The sequence below is a fragment of the Hippichthys cyanospilos genome, chromosome 19, assembly GCF_059441005.1.
Source record: "Hippichthys cyanospilos isolate Australia breed blue-spotted pipefish chromosome 19, RoL_Hcya_1.0, whole genome shotgun sequence".
NCBI classification, from domain to species: Eukaryota; Metazoa; Chordata; class Actinopteri; order Syngnathiformes; family Syngnathidae; genus Hippichthys; species Hippichthys cyanospilos.
The window spans coordinates 4541722-4561301 of record NC_142387.1 but is presented as its reverse complement, the minus strand read 5'-3'; the positions used below and the strand labels follow the sequence as shown (position 1 = coordinate 4561301).

The 19580-nt window shown below is 36.7% G+C and overlaps 1 protein-coding gene across 5 annotated transcripts in view; it reads left to right on the top strand.

Annotated features, from left to right (window-relative positions):
- The window catches only part of ctnnd2a (catenin (cadherin-associated protein), delta 2a), a 243524-nt gene that overhangs the window by 169880 nt on the left and 54064 nt on the right, over window positions 1–19580 (top strand). For all 5 annotated transcript variants that reach the window (XM_088402108.1, XM_088402107.1, XM_088402109.1 and 2 more), the window contains exon 15: window positions 11738–11924. In XM_088402108.1, coding sequence (XP_088258234.1) covers window positions 11738–11924 — 187 coding nt within the window. The remainder of the gene's footprint in view (window positions 1–11737; window positions 11925–19580) is intronic.

Here is a 19580-nt window from a genome sequence, read left to right as displayed (position 1 = left end):
TTATAATAATTAAATTCATTCAATTATTATAATTAAATTCAATTGTTGAACCAAGTTATCCGTTAGACTGTGGAAGAGCAAAAAAGTATTTTGATGTCAACATTTTTTTTCCATTACTCTCAAGTCCACTGCTCAGACAAGTACATCAGCCCTCATTGACGTTTATAGATACGCTGTGTAAAAAATGAATACTGCCATATTAATGATGAGTTCCGTATTTCTCTACAAGTCGAGGTTTATTTTGTCCCTAAATTAAGGGGGTCGACTTACAACCACATAATTTAAAACAGACCATTTTTTTCCACATACAGTGGGCCCCCGTGTTACGAGATTAATCCGTTCCGCGGTTGGGCTCGTAAGGCGAATTCACCATATGGCGGGCAATCCAAACCTATGTTAAATAGCTAATGTGTTTAGAACCCCAGGTGAAAACATCAAAATTGTACATACATATTAGAAATTGTTACCAAAATAGTATAGTAAGTGCTACGTATATATAATATACATGTATACAATCAGAAAACATCGCAGATAAAAAATATAGAAAGGATTTATTTTCCTTTGAGTGGCGCTTGTAATACCCTTTTTCCCTAGCAATCTTGGGACCCATGGCTAACCCTTTCAAGTTTGAATTAAACCGTAAAATGCACTATAACTACAGTTTTGTAACCACTCGCGATAGAACAAAGCTTTATCATTCCCCATTTTGAAACAAGTGAGGCCGACCAATAGCAGACCAGCATCTCCGTCATGTGCCGGCAACAGAAAATAAGTGCAATTACCTAAAAACGCGTGCAGATGGAGACAAAAAAACACAAATACAGCCAACCCCCTAGGGTCATGACAGTTGTTTTTGTCGTAAAGCGGGGAATATACCGTAAAGAGGGGATGAAAAAACTCACTATTCCACGTCTCAACATGAAAAAAAAACCTAAGCCAGGGGTGTGGTGGGAGCAAGACAAGACTTCCAGGCATTATACGGTATGTTATCTGATATACGATGTAGAAATTCCTCTAAAAGTACTTTAATTTCGTCATTTTAATAACATACACCATGTGTTTCAACTGGACATCCATGATCTATGTAAACATTTAAGTCACGGATAGACTTATAATCGTGTGTTTTTGTAAAATTCACCCATTCATAAACAAGGGGGGGGGCTCGACTTATATGTGAGGTCGACTTATTCTCTTTGAAATACAATAATTTTCAATAATTCCTGTGTGTACAAAAAGGGAAACACCCATTAGAGTGAGGAATAGGGAAACGTTGCATGGAAGATTTTACAGAACATGTTCACCTTATACAGTAAGTACTAGAAATTGTCCTTGATCCTAATGTTCCTTTTTGTTCTCCATTGAATATAAATGTTTCCACTCAACTGCTCAATATAACTTTTTTGTCACTGTCTTAATTGGAAATCATCCTAAACTTCTGATATCTTGTCTTTTGGGGTGGTTTATTATTTCCTGCCATTACAACTTTGTATGCATCTGCAATAAAGGTCAGTGTAGAAAACAGTGGTGCAATAATGGTTCCGGCAGAGCTTTGAGGCACATATTTTTTCATTCATTTTTAAAGTCAATTTACCTGATTTGGTCAACATTTTTCCACACACAAAATGTAAAAGGGAAGTCAAACTAGGTGACAATGTGGTTGCAGTAGTGTGTTCCTACTGCTTATTCGCAACCAATTACATTTCACTTCTCATTATACAGTAGTCAGCTCATACCTGCCTCCATTGAAAGTTCATGTGCTTTACCCCAAATGAATTTCATCAGTTCTAGTAGGCCTTTGATGACATTTGTTTGCTGTCTAGCAATTATGTCATACATGTTATTGGCCGCAGTAATGATGAGAAAAGTGATTAAACGATCTCTCTTTCTCAGGAAAACAATATATTTTTTTCGCTATTGGGGCGTATACAACCTCATAAAAGTGGACAAGATGTTTCTGAGGATCATTTTCATTCTCCACGATGACCCCTTCACAGTTGGAAATAGTCACATGGGTACATGACCCAGACTGATAAACCTGTTGTGTAGTTTGAACTCTAATATATCCATTCTAAAAATCTCATTCATATGCTACTGCATTCTTAAACACATTCACATAGGTCGCTGGCACTCCAAGTAAATGTGTGAATCACAATAGCGACAAGGGATTTTGAAGTCCCATTAGAGATAGCTCAAATGCTGATAACATCCCACCAGAGAGCGCTGAAGAAACAAACAAAGAATGTGGGTGAGGAGAGAAGAAAGGAGCAAAATCATGGGTTTCATGTCTATGGTTTATGACTTGGCTGAACGGATAAAATAACAGGAAAAATCCAATTCAAAAAGAGCCATGGAAATTTTACCTTTCATAACTGCAATAATATTAATAAACAATAACTAATTTCTATAGCATATGACATGGTTTGTTGCTTTAGGTTGATGTTTAAAGTAAATATGTTGTCTCTTACTTTCTTTTAACCTTGAGCGTTATTATTAAAAAAAAAAAACAGTTAACACTAAAATTGTAGTAAAAAACACAAATTCAGTTTTAAAGTCAAATTTCCCACTTAAAACTTGACCTTCATTACCAATCAGTAGCTAAATGATTTTCTAATGAGCAAAAGTTAATTGGCCCTTCAGAAGTGCATCAGGGCCAATGGTGGGTACTCAAACAGCATGCCCACATGAACTCATTATTGTCCTTAAACAGGCATTGCGTTTGTGCTTGAGTCCGAACCAATGAGACGTTTTCTTCCCACTCACTCGTTGACAGTCTTAGTGATTTCTATACTTGTTGATTAAAGGCGCTTTGTTGGTCTGGGAAATGAGACAGGAAACCTTTTACTGCTTTGCACTGTCCTTTCTGAAGTTTAAATTTAGACAAGCTTTATTGGCTTCCTAGCTCACCATTCCAGTGAGATAGGAGGAAGTTGTGGCTTCCGGGCCTGTCAATCAAAGTGTGGTCGATGCCGAGGCTGTGGCTGTCAATAGAAGATGCTATCCATGCTTGTGGCTTCACCTTGAGGTGCCGGACCGTGACATATGGCTTGCTGAGGCTTTGAATCTATTTTGCTTCGAATACCCTGTTTAGCTGAAAGAGGTACAAATGGCATGCAGCAAGTTAGTCAATACTTGTTGATAATTGATAGATATATTTACCGTATTTCTCTGTGTACAAGTTGAGGTTTTTTTTTTCAACCCCCATATTGGGGGGGGCACTGACTCATACCCTCATAACTCAAAACCTGACCATTTTTTTTCACATATCTGGTTTGAATTACATGCATTTGAATGCAAAATAAGTAATAACATGTCATTTACAAGGCTTAAAATGATTTTATATATATATATATATATATATATATATATATATATATATATATATATATATATATATATATATATATATACCTCTAGTTCAGTATAGTATGCATCCATTTTAGCGTGTTTGCACTTTCAAATGCACTTTCGTCATGCCTTATTGCCTCTTTGTTGTCAACAACAAGGCTGGGTGAATCAATTTTTCGGCGGACTTTGACGCATTATTAAAAGGAAAAGACGGATAGACTTGTCTCCTCCAGCCTTTGAACGTGTGCTTGAACAAGCCAGCATAGATTTGGGCAGGTGGGGGGGGGGGGGGGGGGGGGGGGGGGGGGACAGCAAAGGACAACCTTCCACGTTCTGATCTCACATCAGTCGTCACTTTGGTAAAAACGCCCCAAGTAATATGATCAGCAAATCGTCCCCGAAGACTAATTGAATTTTAATCGTGATCGTGATATTGGCTGCCACGATTATTTAAGATGATAATCGGCAATATTAACATTTAAATAGCCGGCTACGTAGTACTATACAGGATATGTCAAATCAAGCACTTTCAGTCACCCTGCCACCTGGGGGCAAACGCAAGGGGCTTCATTAAGCATCGGGCACAAAACATGGTATGTTTACATACCGTAAACAACAACTGGCAAAGTTGTTCTTGTATCCTGAATAGTTCGTCTACCTGTATGGGAGAATATCAGCCGACTGCGAGGAAAGCCGCAAAACGTGCGCCGGCGAGATTCCGCGCGTCTTCTTTCACATCAAGAGTAGGACGCAATGGCGACGCAGAATTTGGTTTTGCTGGTGCGTTATGGCGATATCAGGTTTTAATCCCACCTTAAGAGCCTTTAGATGACAACGTTTGCACACGTTTGCATGCTAAAATCCTCTTCTTTTCTCAGCCGCTAATATACCATACCAGCTGTCAATTGAAAGCCATTTTGAAAAATCCGATCCCTCCATACTCACTTTGAGTGATTCTGGTACTTTTAGCAGCCTCTCATCAGCACCACTGTGAGAGTGATTGGCAAAAATTGGAATAAATTGGGTTTGAAATGACAAAACATCACATTTTGACTGCTAAGTCTACACTCACTTTAAATGATTCTGGTACTTTTGTGATGTTCTATTTTTAGTTATTTATTTATTTTTCTTGCAAGAAAAAAAACGTTAAGGCTGTTGTACTTGTTGTTACAGATCGGTTGTAGAATGTGCTTGGTTCTAAGTAGGCTTCATATTTTTCATTGGTTTGCACTCAGCAAGTAAGTTAGCTGTGTTGCCCTGTGTGCAGTTTTTACCATAAATATTTTTTACAGTATTTATCTGAATTTATTTGTATTATTTTTCAGTATCAAATCTTGAAGCTATGTTTATATACTGTATACTGCTTATTTTAGAAAAGTGCAATCAATAGACATGTTTGACCAAACATGATGAATAATCGTGATGAATAATTATGATCGCAATATTGAACAAAATAATTGTCATTATTATTTTGGACAAAACCGTGCAGCCCTACCGAAGACCTCCATTTCAAACAAATTGGATTGGTCCGAAGACAACTGACCCGGAAAGAGTATCAGGGATGTTTGTGGAAATGACAAGGAGGAACTAGAAGACTTGCAGTATTTAAACGGGAGGAGCTATTATGGCGTGTCACATAGTGATGATGACTTTAAGGGTTTTTAGATGAATTCACATTCAACTGTGCCAAAAAATAAAGCATTGAAACTTAAATTGTTTTACTGTTGCAACTTTTCAGCATTTGCGTCCACGTGCACGCACATTGCCTCACACATTCTTGTTTTAATTTAATTAAAGAAGGGGGGGGGGGTGTTCGACTCATACACGAGGTCGACTTGTACATGGAGAAATACGGTACCTTTCTACCTTCTGTTGAATGTCAGACAAGTCCCCTTACCACCTCACTGCAAAACTCATCTTAAGACATGTTTTTTTTTTCTTTGGTTTTTGACTCACTATAAGTAAGACTCAGTAGTCTGATATAATTTTAATTTTTTTTTAAATGTATTTTTTGTTCACTGTTTTTGTTATTGCATGAGTGTGTTTAATTCACATATAGCACTTTGTACACAGCAATGGCAAAGTGCTATTTAAAGCTGAGCTGATTCTGATGAAAATGATGGGGCTCATCTGATATGCTCTCATGTACTGTGATGATCAGTTTCCAAAATGTTTATTAACTTGTGTGTACCTGTAGATTACTTTTCATCAATATGTCTGTTAATTAAAAATGTATGAGTTTAAAGGAATTCCTTTCATCCATCATCTTAAACGCTAATCCTCACGAGGGTCGCGGGCGTGCTGGAACCAATCCCAGCTGTCTTTGGACAGTTTGCCAGCCAATTGCAGGGCACACAAGGACAAACAACTCTAAACACTCACAAACACACCTGAGGACAATTTACTGTCCACTATACCTACCACATTCCAAAATTATGAACTTGTAAGGAAAATGTAGTAGCTTTAGAAAACCCACACGGGCACAGGGAGAACATGCAAACACCACATAAATAGGCCAAAGCCAGAATGGATGGATGGGTGTTGCCATGAGATAGCTAATGAGTGAATCAGCTGTGATGTTAATGTGCCATGATTTAGCAAAAACTACTTAAGATTGCTATAAAGTTTTGGTCAGTGATTTCCAGTGAGACCAGTCATGCCTAATTTTACTCAATTGATCTGTTAGTGTGTCTACTCAATTATGGTGTAAGTGTGTTTTTTTTTTTTTAATTTTTTTTTTTTTTTATGACGGTAGCAACGAGGGATGTGTGCTTTCCGATACGTTTTGGTATTAGGCTGAAACCTGGCTTTGGGTGGTGATATGAACTGCCGTTTTATAGCAGGTTTTTTTTAAAATACAATTACACACAAGAAATGACAACGTAGGATTAAAAAAAAAAAATTTTTTAGAAGGAAATGCTCCATTGGAGTAAATAGGTCTTCCATTAAAATGACATTCTTTGTTTTTTTGTGGATGAGTTTAAACTCAAGTACTGTAGTACTCAAGGGTTGAGTACTCGTACTGGTATTAGTGAAATAGGTGAAAAAATGGGGTTTTGACAATCCTTACTAACATTTTGACATTGCTCTAACTGGATTGTTTTGTCTTGTAATTGGTTGATACTCCTCTGTGAGTGACATTCTAGTTAAGTTAGTTAAATTTGACTTTGTACCAAGTACCGCTTCTTCAATATATTAAATATGCTAAAATGTGCCTTACAGCAGTCAAAACCAATCAAGGTGTTGCACTTAAAACATTTATTTCTTTTTTAACACGTCCCAAGATGCCTGAATAATTCCAAGTCAAGACAAGGCATCATTATGGTTCTTGCTCTTGCCTGAAGAAATATTACAGGACCCAAGTCAGCAACCTGTTGCCCACTTTATCAAAGTCAATGTGTCCGCTGTTGTTTTTTTCTTTTGGGATATTTTGCCAGGTTTGCCGTATAATTTTTCATCTTTGGCTTTGCTCATCAGCAGGTTCTGACTGTGGTTAACTAATTCACACACAGCCACATAGATGACTGTTTAATAAAACATTTCCACTTGAGTCCTAACAGGCCTGGCTCCCCCTTACAAGTCATACTCTCATTTATTCATGAATTCATGCAATCATCCCCACATTTCCCCCCAAACCACCAAGCTCCTTGGAAACTGTCTGTCATGTGTCTGGAGGGACCCTGTTGGAGCCAAGAGAGAGACGGATTAGGGAGGACGAGATAAAGGAGGCCACGCAAACACACATGCACTCACACACTCTTTGGCTAACACACACCAACGCTCTCGAATGATGTCATTGTCTGTTGGTCACCTGACTGCAATACTCCAAAGGGCCCTGTGGGCTTAGTGAAGCATGGCAGATCCATGTTTCTTGAGCAGGCAGATGTGTGTGCGATAGTGTGTGTCAAACCTGAATTTGGCCAACATGACACTGTGGCAGAGGCAATGTCCTTGTCCCAGAAAACACTGCAGCTTGTACTCTTTATTTTTTGGCCCGCTCCCACTTTACAAAGAAGACGTCTTTGGCTGCAACCTGATTGCAATCATGGGTCAACGTTACCAACCTCTTAAGATACTCAGGCCAGAGTTTAATAAGACTGTTGACCTACATGTGTTTTCTGTACCTTTGGCTCTTTAAGGATGTGTTTGTGTCCACAGTTGCACTTTTAAAAGCCATATTTTTATATTTGTTATTTAAAAAAAAGCTATATATATATATATATATATATATATATATATATATATATATATATATATATATATATATATATATATATATATATATATAAAACGTTCACATATATATATATATATATATATATATATATATATATATATATATATATATATATATATTTCATTTTACCAATAGTGTTCCTTTTTTGTTGTGTGTCAATTTTCATGCCACCACAGCAGGTGGCAGTGTTCATAGTTTATAGTACATATATTGGGAGACCTAAAGGTAGAGTTGTAAATGCAACGTTCACAATGGACTCCTCCCATCTGGCTCAACAGTTCACCCCTGCCTCGTATTTGCTTATCTTCTCTTATTGCCCAGTGTAAATATGATATAAGCAGAGATTGACCTTTGACAGGCTAAAACTGATGTGTTTGGCACTCACCTGTCCAACAGCAAGTAGGTCATATTGCTCTGAACAGCCCAAGCCTCTCCTTCAGTGCTTGTAATGAAAAACGTTTTAAACATATGCTGCTACTCCAGAAATAATTTGTATGATTTTGTGTTTATAAAAACAGTGCAACACTACTTACTTCTTGTTCTTCAAAGACATGAAGAACACTGTTTTGTTTTTGGATTTTCAGTTTACTAGCAAGGTTTTGTGCAAATAAATGAAAGTACTGTACTTAGTTTTTGCGGTTGACTCGCTATGTGTTCTACGAGCATTTAGCAAGTATGACATCTCAAGCATCCATAGAAATACTCATTGCACCCAACAACAATGACTATTGTGTGAACTCATTGCAGGGGGTAAGTGGAAACATTTCAGCAATAAATTAGAACTAACAGGTTTGAGGGCAGGGGATACACATTTTTTCGAGTGTAACACCGCACTGTGATTGGCTGAAGTGAAATTAGTCAACCTTAGCCCTGAAGCGTTCCCATCAAACAATGACTAAACAAAAGCCCCAAATACTGTTTGGGGAGTGAAGTTTGAAATTTAAATCACTATCACCAATAAACAGAAGTCGAGGGGTGTTGATTGAGACTTATTTCATTTGTAGACATCACCTACTATATAAGTGTTTGAAAAAATTGTTATTTTCAGATATGATTTGTCCATATGTGCAAAATGCATGCTCTTCACTGCTTTCATTTTTTATGACAGTTTCTCAATACAGTTATTCAAACAAAAAAAAACCTACTATCCTAACCAAACTACAGTTTTTATTTGTAATTCCTTTGTGCTCTCGACCCTACAAATTACCATTCAAAGACAAGACTAAACATCCAAACTACAAACCAACATAAAATTTACAAATTTACAAAAAGATTTTTTTTTTCCCACAAAAATGAATTCACTCCCAAATAATTAATGATTTAGCTGCAATGTTCATCCTGCATGTCATTCCAAAGCCACAGAAAATGATGAGGCCCACTCATGTTTTAGTATAGCAGTGCTATGTCTGCCATCAAGTGATGATTTGTGTTATTAAAACTACGCGGTGGTATCACTGTGTTTCGAACAGGCAGGCCCTCGAGCAACAAACACTCATATAAAGTATAGCCTAATTGATGGTCATGCAAATGCAATGGGAAAAACCATTTAGGGAAAAAAAAAATCAGCAAGAAATGCTAATGAAATACTTTGTCCATGAGAAAAGCAAGAAAACACAAGAAACGTTATAACCCTGCCTGCTGCCCATCCCTGATTAAAAGTGTGTCTGAAAATGAGAAAAAAAAAGAATGAAATATGATGAATCACAAATCGTGCTGTGAAAAACAACTGCATTAGACCATTGCAATCACCATGCAGCACTTCTTGCTAACTTATATTTAACGTGTGTAACACTTGTATTGTTTGCTGTTGCGTGTGCAAGTGCTTTAGACTGGAGAGCATTTGTGAGAAAAGTGAGAGGCTTGAGGGGTGAGAAAAGAGGCTGATGAGCGCTAAGTGATGGCAAATGTTGCCATGGAAACACACGCACAGAAAGGTTCAAGCCCCTGATTGGTGCCAAATAGCAGCAACGGTCATCACCGTTGTACTTTTTTCTCTGACAAGCGAACAGGCACACGACACAAGCAATTATCCTCCTATTTTCTGTCACTCATGCCTAATGTTACACACTACCACATTTGTTTAAAAAGTCATTTTTGTCTTTTTTTTTCCATCTTTGACACTAACTGTTCTACACAAAAATAAAAAGTGTGAATTGGGATTTTTGTACATAGGGAGCAATCAAACATCACATCTTTTTTTTTTTTTTTTTTTTTTTTTTTTTTACCAGGAATGTTGTTTAATTTCATAATGTGAGCACATACAGTAAAATGTATGCTTTTTTTTAGTATCACTGACACAAATACAAGCATTTAATTTCAATAAATATGTATTTATATCTCCATGCATACACACTGATAGTTCTTGTGTCTGTGTGCTCACACTTATTCGGTTAAGAACCAGTATTAAAGGAATGCTAAGCTTATATAGCAATTTTCAGCAGTTAAGAATTAAACAATTTTTCTATACTTAATTTGGTAACTTTTTAAATATACTATTTATACATAATACAATACACAATACACTAATACTATTTGCTGCTGGCTGAAAATGGCATCATCTGTTCCGAGATCATTCTATCAAACTAATTGTAGAAAAGCTTTTTATAGCTGAAAATGGTTAAATTAATATGTTAAGATCAGCATGAAAATACTGTATTTTACAAACTATAAGCCACGCCGCTATATACTGTAAGCTGCAGGTCACAACGTAAGATGGTATTTTGGTATTGATTTTTTTAAATTGTTCTTAACTGAACATGCCTACCTGTTTAGCACTAACATAAATAATTGGAAAATGAATGGATGCAAGAATATTTTCAACGTAACACCGACAAAACACTGCAAAGTTAAAAACAGTTCTAACTCAGAATCAATAATTGATAATAATTGATAAACTTTTACACAATAACATATTTAATTTAGACTCTTTTTATATTTTTAATAAAAGATTTTAAAAACTTTTTAATCACAGTCATGGATTCACATCTTTTCAGTTCCATTTCATTTTTTTTCCTTAAATTGACACCTTGAACAGAATCTCTACCGGTTGAGTGTCTCTGGTGACTAATAAAACAAACAAAAAAAATCCCAAAACAACAAACCTGCAGATAATCCATACTGGACTATAACCACTGGTCTCAAATCATGAGAAAAAAGTTCCAATTTATAGTCCGAAGAATACGGTATGTTCAAATGTATTTCTCATGTTAGAACTAGTCCTACATATATTTGTTTTTGGTGTGTTTGTCTTCAGACTTTTTGATCAAACGCATTAGTTGCTTCTATATTTTTTCTAACAAAACGATAAAACTCACCATGGCAATCTAACATAGCATGTGTCATCTTTTGTCTCAATCTGTTCCTGCCTGACAAAATCGTTCGTCATCTTGTCTGACTGACTGTCCTCCCCCAATATTGGTTCATTGTCACCAACTTTGTCAGCAGTACTTGTTAACATTTTTAAATATTCAAATGCTGATCGGACTCATTCACTTGGCGTCCGCTGGGTTCATTTGCCAGAAAAGAAATATCTCATGTTTATTGCTTGTGTCTGCACATTGTTGTATCAGTACGTCAAGAGCGTGAACATGCACAGACTGTTAATGACAGCTTGTGTGCAGTGTAGCCAAGGCACAAAATTACTTTTCAATGCATCACAAGCATCTAGTAAATCTTAAGGACTGCTCCTAGGGTATAAATAGGAGAAAGCTATGTCAAAAAATGATAAAAATGTTGTTCCCCAAAAAGCCAGTTGTAAAATCCCTCTTCAGCGTCGAGTGCAGTCTCCATTTTGGCCTGGAGCCCGGTGGCCTTTCCTCAGTCGCAGGCAGTTTTAAAAGTTTCAGGCTGCCATTGTTTGTCACATCAACGTGAGCGACAAGCTCCAACTTTTAACCTCACAAAAGATAACCAAACGCTTTACCCCGGACCCCTCTGAAAGATTCATGTCACCATCTGCTTAAAATTCCATCAAATATGTTCTGCTAAATGTCATGTTGGCAGACAAAGAGCTGTAGATGTAAATGGGAGAAAGTGCTTTTTGCCAAAACCACAAGGTTTTATAAGGTGAATATTTAGCATTGATGGAAATAAATCATGTCAATTATTAATGCTGTGGTTTTTTTTTTTTTTTTTGTTTTTTTTTTTTTTCTGCAGGCGTGCTGTGGAACCTATCATCATGCGATGCTCTCAAGATGCCAATCATCCAGGATGCGCTTGCCGTGCTGACCAACAGTGTCATCATCCCCCACTCCAACTGGGACTCCTCCCCCAATCACCATGACGACCGCAAGATGCAGCTTCATACTTCCCAGGTGCTGCGCAACGCTACTGGCTGCCTCAGGTAAAAGCACCATGCACACAGCAGGAATATAAACATGTAGACATGCAACTTGTAACAGCTGGGTCAAGATGTGCATGCTCTTTCCGCACACACAGTCTGTGTTTACACTTGACGCCTCAGAAATATTGCTTGTAAATTACCATTTCATTTTATTGATTCCCTGCAGTCATACTATAGCAGCATGCATAATTCACCATGGTTTTATTAGCTTTGGCAGTGCATTCTCCATTATTCTGTTTTAGAGTAAAGACCATGTTCCCATTGAAGCAGGTACACACTACCTACTGTATGTGCTTCTGTCCTTTATGTTTAATTTATTGTAGGGAATCGTATAAAAGGCATAAAAATAAATTAGTCGATAAATTGTAAATGTGGATTTTGTTGTTTTTGTTTTCATGCTGGTGTTTTTAACATGACTGTGTTGTGTAGTTAGCTGTTCTTAAAGCTATTGCAGTCACACTGAATGAAATACTTGGCATCTGGCCAATCAAGGTTCATTTCAATTGCCAGTTGAAGAACTGGAGATTGTACATTAACTGTTAGAAATGTTTAAATGAAGATCTTGTGAAATTGTAAGTCCTATCGCATACATTTGGTTATATGTAATTATACTAAAATCATGTCAGCCACAAACCTAACGGTCTAAAAAAAATAAATGCTAGGGGGAATGGTTGGAATTGTTTACCGTAACTCCCCAAATATAAAAGACAATTTTTCTTCTCAGAAATTAAGGCCAAAATTATGGGCGCATCGTAGAAATGGTAACAGAAAATTCAATTTATTATTATTCTTTTTAATTCAACACCATTAGAGGAAGATTGATCTGTCAGCCACATATGTGCATTTTTATATCAGCTGTATTCTTACTTCCAAAAATTACTATAATGGGACGAGCTAGAGGAGTGGGACGTCAGTTCGCTGTTCACATCAAGTGCAAGTTGCAACTAACAACAGCTTGTGTTAGCTGAGGTTGTTACGGCATTATTTTCAATAAAAGAAGCAGGCAGACTGAACCAACGTCTGAGTCCATCCTCGTTGACACACAGGAATATTACGAAGACCTAGAGGAACATCTCAAAGTTATGATGTCTCCAGCTGATTCAATTAAGAGTGCACTTATTAGTGGACACGGAAAGGTAATCCATTTGACTCGTTTATTAATCGCGGTCTGTTGGCATATTCACACAAAGATAAACTTGGTGAAACACGGATGCGGCTCAACTTTGGGTATTTATGGTAAAATGAACCACGTCGCGAAGCAAAGGAAAATCAACAGTTTCGAGCACATTCAACAATACACTGGCGAGGCGTTCACTGACTGCGCACAATGTGGGAAATATCACCATGCTTAACTTTACGCGCAACAAATATATAACTTGCGCATATGAACACAAGAAAATATAAAGAGTTTACAAACAATGAGATTTATTGTATTTTGCACTGGTTTTTACATTGTTGCCAAAGTGTTGGTGCTTCTTATACATTTTTACAGAGAAAATACCAGAATTTGATGTCAAAATCAAGGGTGTGTACGTATACTGTACACAGGTGTTTCTTATATTTGGGGATTTATGGGATTTATTTATTGCCACATGATATTTGTACATTGAGGTATTTTGTCAGTCACCATGCATATTTTCACAAATGCTAAACAGTTATTTTAAACTTGAAAATCTTTGATTCTTGGCTCCAGCTTGTAACCATAGCAACAGCTTTTCCACCTATACAAAGTTCTCACCATTTCAAGACTTTTTTTTTTTTTTTTTGGTGCATAAGGCTGATAAAATATGCTTCGGGCTTGTTGATACTGATATGAAGTGAGACCATCCAGAGAGCTGCTTAATCTATCTTTCCATGTAAACTTGAACAATCTCAAGCAATTTGATATTTGAATGTAAAAAAAGGCAAAACAGTTGCGGTTCAATCTGAAACACTACCATATTTTCGCTATGATTACATGCCATCAACTGAAAAGCTTCACTTCTGCCACGACTTTCAATACCTACAGTATATAACCTACTGTAAGTGTATGTTTCACTAATGTCTTATGTGTTTGTTTCCTCTCTGATTTTTTTTTTTTTTGGGGGGGGGGACCTTACTGTTCAAACAAATGACACAATTGCAGTTTAGTGCACAATAATTAAAAAAAAAAATCTCTTGTCAGCAAGACATGTTTGAAGGAGTGTCTAATATATATATATATATATATATATATATATATATATATATATATATATATATATATATATACACACATACACACACACACACACTGTATTTTCCGGACTGTAAGCTGCACCGGTATATAAGCCGCAGCACCAAAATATGAGTAAAAAAAATATTTTTGCTATGGATAAGCTGCACTGGACTATAAACCACAGGTAATAACATGAGATATTTATGCAAAAAGATGGTATATGGAATATTTATTATTATTTTTTTGTACTTGTCTGCCAACAGCATCCTCTTTTTAACAGACCTTTAACCTGCCTGCATGTTTAGTCTCAACATATTTATAGAAAATGGATGGAAGGATATTTTTTACACCAACAGAATACTGTTAGTTAGATAGCAATTCAAAATCGAAATACGTACTTCAATAGCATTTTCTTTCGTCTCCCTTTGTTTGATAGATTATTTTAGGGGACATGTAAACACATTACACATAGTTAATATACACAATCATAAATACATAAATAAAATCATATATACTCTGTACTGTATATAAAATTTACACGTCAAAAATTTACCCCAAATTTTATACATTCTCTTATTCAATTTAGACATATATATATATATATATATATATATATATATATATATATATATATATATATATATATATATATATATATATATTTTTTTTTTTTTTTTTTTTTTTTTTTAATTATATACTTTTAAAACTCTTTGAGGTATGTGTAAAAATCATAATGGTAGTGTTTATAGAAATGTGAAATGGAAAATATTTCCTCTTAAAAACATTAGAAAGTTTTATTATTTCTTCTCTGCTTCTTTTCATTTATTGAAATAACTTTTCATGTAAAGGTATTTTTTGTAAATTTAACACCTAAAATGCAATCTGAGCAGAAGCAAAATCAATTAAAATTAGTATTGTCACACTAACTATTGAGTAAATCTCAAAACTCTGTACTCTGTGGTGCACATTGGTACAAATAATTCTTATGTTTCCTTTTGATCTCAAGCTATTTGTCATGGCTGATATCTTTTTCACTGTTTGTACCTGGGGTAAGTTGCTAATGTCTTATTGTAGGGTTACATACGTAGTATTGATTGTATTACAAAATTGCTGTTGGCTTTCCTCCTAAATGTGGTACTAGTAAGACTTCTGTGAAAAGTCTGCAATACACCAAAGCATTTATTTTGATTATTTCCATCACTGAATTTCACATTAGCAATTAGCATGCTTAGCAACCCTTTGTTTGCAACAGCAACAGCTTGGTTGCTGATGATGCACACGGGCATATAAATATAACATATGAAATCTGTGCTGCTGCGGAGCACGCTAGTTAAGTGCTTAGCGTTGGAGAAAGGATTTGCAGTAGTTAAAGCAAGTGACAAACTTGCAATGTTTTTTTTTAACCAGTTCAGAGCTAGTTTGAGTGACCTGTCACATGCCACTGATTGGTAAGCACTGGGGGAAAAGAGCTTTATAAAACATAAATGCCGCATTCCTCCGTGTAAAAGTCGTTTGTTTTGTTTTTTTGTTTTATAATAACCATCCATTTTTGCACTTTCAACTGCACTTTCGTCAAGCACCACCTTATTGCCTCTTTGTTGTCAACGAGGCTGTGTGGATAATTTTTCAGGCTGACCTTGACCCATTATGAAAAGGAAAATACGGCTTGATTAGTCCGTTCATTACAAAAATGTGAGAGCGATGGCACGCATGGATGTCAGCAGGTGAAGAAAGAAACACTGCAGAGGGCAACTTTCCACGCTCTGATCTCGCCACAGTCGTCACTTGGGTAAAAAAGGCTTCAGCAAAGCATTTCTGGTGACTCCCATTTCAAACAAATTGGACGGGTCCCACGCAATAGTAATAAGGGTGCAAATGACGAGCAGGAAGGCGAAAACGTCCGGGATTTAAATAGGAGGAGATATTTGACGTGTCAGATAGCAATGATGACTTTTAGAGCTTTTTGACAAATTCAAGCATTGAAACTTCAAATCGTTTTAATGTTGCAACATTAGTCCCAGCATTTTCGAGTGCGCCCGCGCGTACATTGCCTTGCACTTGTCTCATTTCAGCCCCCCCAACTGCTACAGTATGTTATTCGATTTAAGATGAAAAAATTTGTCTAAAAGACCGTCATTTCAGTAACATACACAATTTGTTTTAATTAGACAGTGTTACCACTAAAGTCAGGGGTAGACTTATACTCGCGTTTTTTTGTGAAATTTACCCAAGCTGAAGTAAAAAGGGGGTGTTGACTTATACATGAGGTTGACTGGTACACTGACAAATACGGTAATTAAAAGCGTTGTTTTAACTATCCCAAAATATAGGTTCCAAAATGATATATATATGTCCTAGCATGAGGAGCGATTTTATGCCACTCTTCAATGGATGTAGAGGAAACTGTATTTTAAAAGTCTATATGAAGCGCAAAATGTGAAATTTGAATCGTAGATTATCCAAACCCGCTTATTTTGAGCCTTGGATTGAAATGCTCTTCAAATGATCCTATTTTACGTGCTTGCATTTTGGTTAGGTTTGGATGAGAGCAGTAGTTTATGGTACTAATGGGTTCTTAGGTACACAAATTCACATACGCACACACACACAAAGTGTACACATAAAAACTTATCATGGCAGACACTTGGTGTTCTGTGAATGCTTTTCAATATCCTCAATAGCCTCAATTGAATGCTGTTTACCTCCCTGCAGGGCGCTGGTTCACAGCCAAGGCGCAGAGACGGAAAAAATACTCGCTGTTACACTGCGCACGCTTTTTCTGTCTACGTTTTTGCGCTTATCAGGATCACACAAATGTGCGCACACACCTAGACTTGCACACTATTTAATGTTTCCTTTTTGCTCCCATGAAGACACCCACACACGCAGACGTATAATGCTTGGATGAACCGAGACTGAGCGTCATCACAATGAGTTTGTCATTTTATTGGTATTATGTGCTTTGTATTGTGCGGGTGAGCCAACTGGTGATGACCCTCTACTGTCCCCACACATACACGAACAACACTCACACACATTGGACGACTGTGTTGAGCCATCTCACACCAGATGCTCTCATGTCACTCTGTGGTCATTTGTTCTTTGAGCAACATTAGAAAGCCATCTGCCAACCATTCATTTGTGTCCATGTGTTTCCTGTACAGTTTGGAGGCTTGCATGAACGATAATGCCATAAACATACCGATAATCAAAAAGTATCTGAGAAAATAGATACTCTATTTGTCCTCTGAGAGGTTGAGTGCTTGTTCGGTTCTAGTCGACTGGAGAAAAGTTCATTCTGAGCCTTGCTGGATTGCTATCAAAGCGCCACATATGAATTTATTGGACTGCGCCTCTTGAGACACGGATTCAAGTGTTTCATGCTTTTCCGTTGCCACAGATATATTAAGTCAAGTAACCTCCAAATCTACCTTTAAAAACACTCCAGAAATCGGCTTGCTCTAGAGAGATCCTTGAATTCAAGCTAAGAACTACCAACCGTATAATAAAATCCCACTTTTGCAGCTGTTGTTGAAATGTCCTCCGTTTTACAAATGAAACAATAGTCTATCATTGTTTGGTTCATTTGTTGGCGTAAAATAAGTCACTAATTCACATTTTAGAACATGAAAGAATTAGCCTTTGTGATTGCTGGATAGGGAAATGTATACGCCCTACTTTCCCTAAATGAATCGATTAAAGATTGTTTATTACAACATGGCAGGTGAGCTTGGACTGACATATTTTTTAAAACTACGTGATGTATAGCCTAAGAGTCGGCGTGTAATTTATCAGTCTGACACAGCCAAAATAACGTCTGTTTGAATTCTGAATGGGATGCTTAATCATGTTCTGTCGTTCTTCTCACTGGGCAATTATTTAATGATGCAATCTAATGAGTTCGACTGAATTAATGAGGAGTGACATCAGATAGGACGAGGTGCAAGTCAATAATGGAATAGTTAAAGAGTGGAGATTACCAGTTAAATTCCAAGAAATTTGCTGGCGCTTTATCAGGGCCACACACACGTGCACACACAAACAAGTAATTGACAGGCGGCCTACAGGTGCTCTCATTTCTTTTCTCACCAGTGCATTACATATAGAATTTTCCATCCGAATATGGCTCACGGTCACACCATGACATGCTGGTTTGGGTATCACATGCCAAATGGAGCGTCTCTTGAACCGATGTTCCAAGTGGTTATGGTGACATCTCACCCTCCTGGCATCTCCTCATTCTCGAGTACATCCCAATTTGCCAGACTCATTTGCAAAGCCAGAGAAAATGTTTTATCAGAGGAAAGACATTATTCTCTTTTTACCCAGATTTTTTTTTTGCCAGATTTAAGATATAAAAATTGATTTTTTTTTTTTATTTATAGCTGTAGTTGCATACCAGTGTTACTAATCTGTTAGTTTAATTCATCTAATTTATTTACAATGCATGTAAAATGTTCTCTGGAATCAAGAATGCTCTTTCTCAGAAATTCTCAAACTTTTTGGAGTCAGAGACCCCTTTTAGAAAGCAAAATTTCCCAAGGACTCTGGTGCTAAATGGATACATTTCAACTTCAGGTACTAATGTTAATAATGTTAATAAACTAATTAATTACTATATAAATAACCAACTATTTTTAGATGCTCCTTTAGCCAAGTACCTGAAAAAATATTGGGAAAAAATTAATAAGTGCATAGGATTGAATGTCTGGACTTGAAAAGGGTAAGAATATGTCTTTGGGTGAAGCGCTCTAGGTGAATTAGCACAAGGGTAAAACTACTTTAGGTATCTAACCCTTTCACTGCCAATGACGGCTATTGACGTCAAAGATCTATTTTTACTGGCCTGGCAGGGAATGAGTTAACCCAAATTCTTTCACGGACCCCCTGTAGTCAGCCCAACGGTCTGCAGACCCCACTTTGAAATCTCCATGTCCATGAGTGGTACATGTCAGAAAGATATAATGGTCGCTGCGACATTAATCCTGCCTAATGAATGAAGTCGGTTTTGACCTAAAATGCTAAATGTATGTCAGAGAGCATTAACTTTATCTTCTGATCCATTTTTGTTCACCGTGGCGTGATATAACAAAAAAAAAAACATAGAAACTAATATAAGGTAATTATTAAGAAAATAGTCCTTTTTCATTTTGAGTAACACATCCGCCATTGTATGTCTCCTTTGATTTTGATCAATAACTTGACTCCTGAAGCAGTTTTGAAAGCTTCAGATGCTGATGGTATTTTTTTTTTTTCCACCCTCGGTGGTACCACATTTCCTACAGAATGGAACACATACATGACTTGATAGATGAGGTACCGTAAGATACGTGGCCAAAAGCGCAATCAACCATTCCAGGTCTCTCCTTAAACATTTAAAAGTCAGGCAAGCATCTTTATTACTCAATATGAAGTCTCGTCAGTGTCCATGCTGTTTCTAAATGACTGCGAAGATTTGT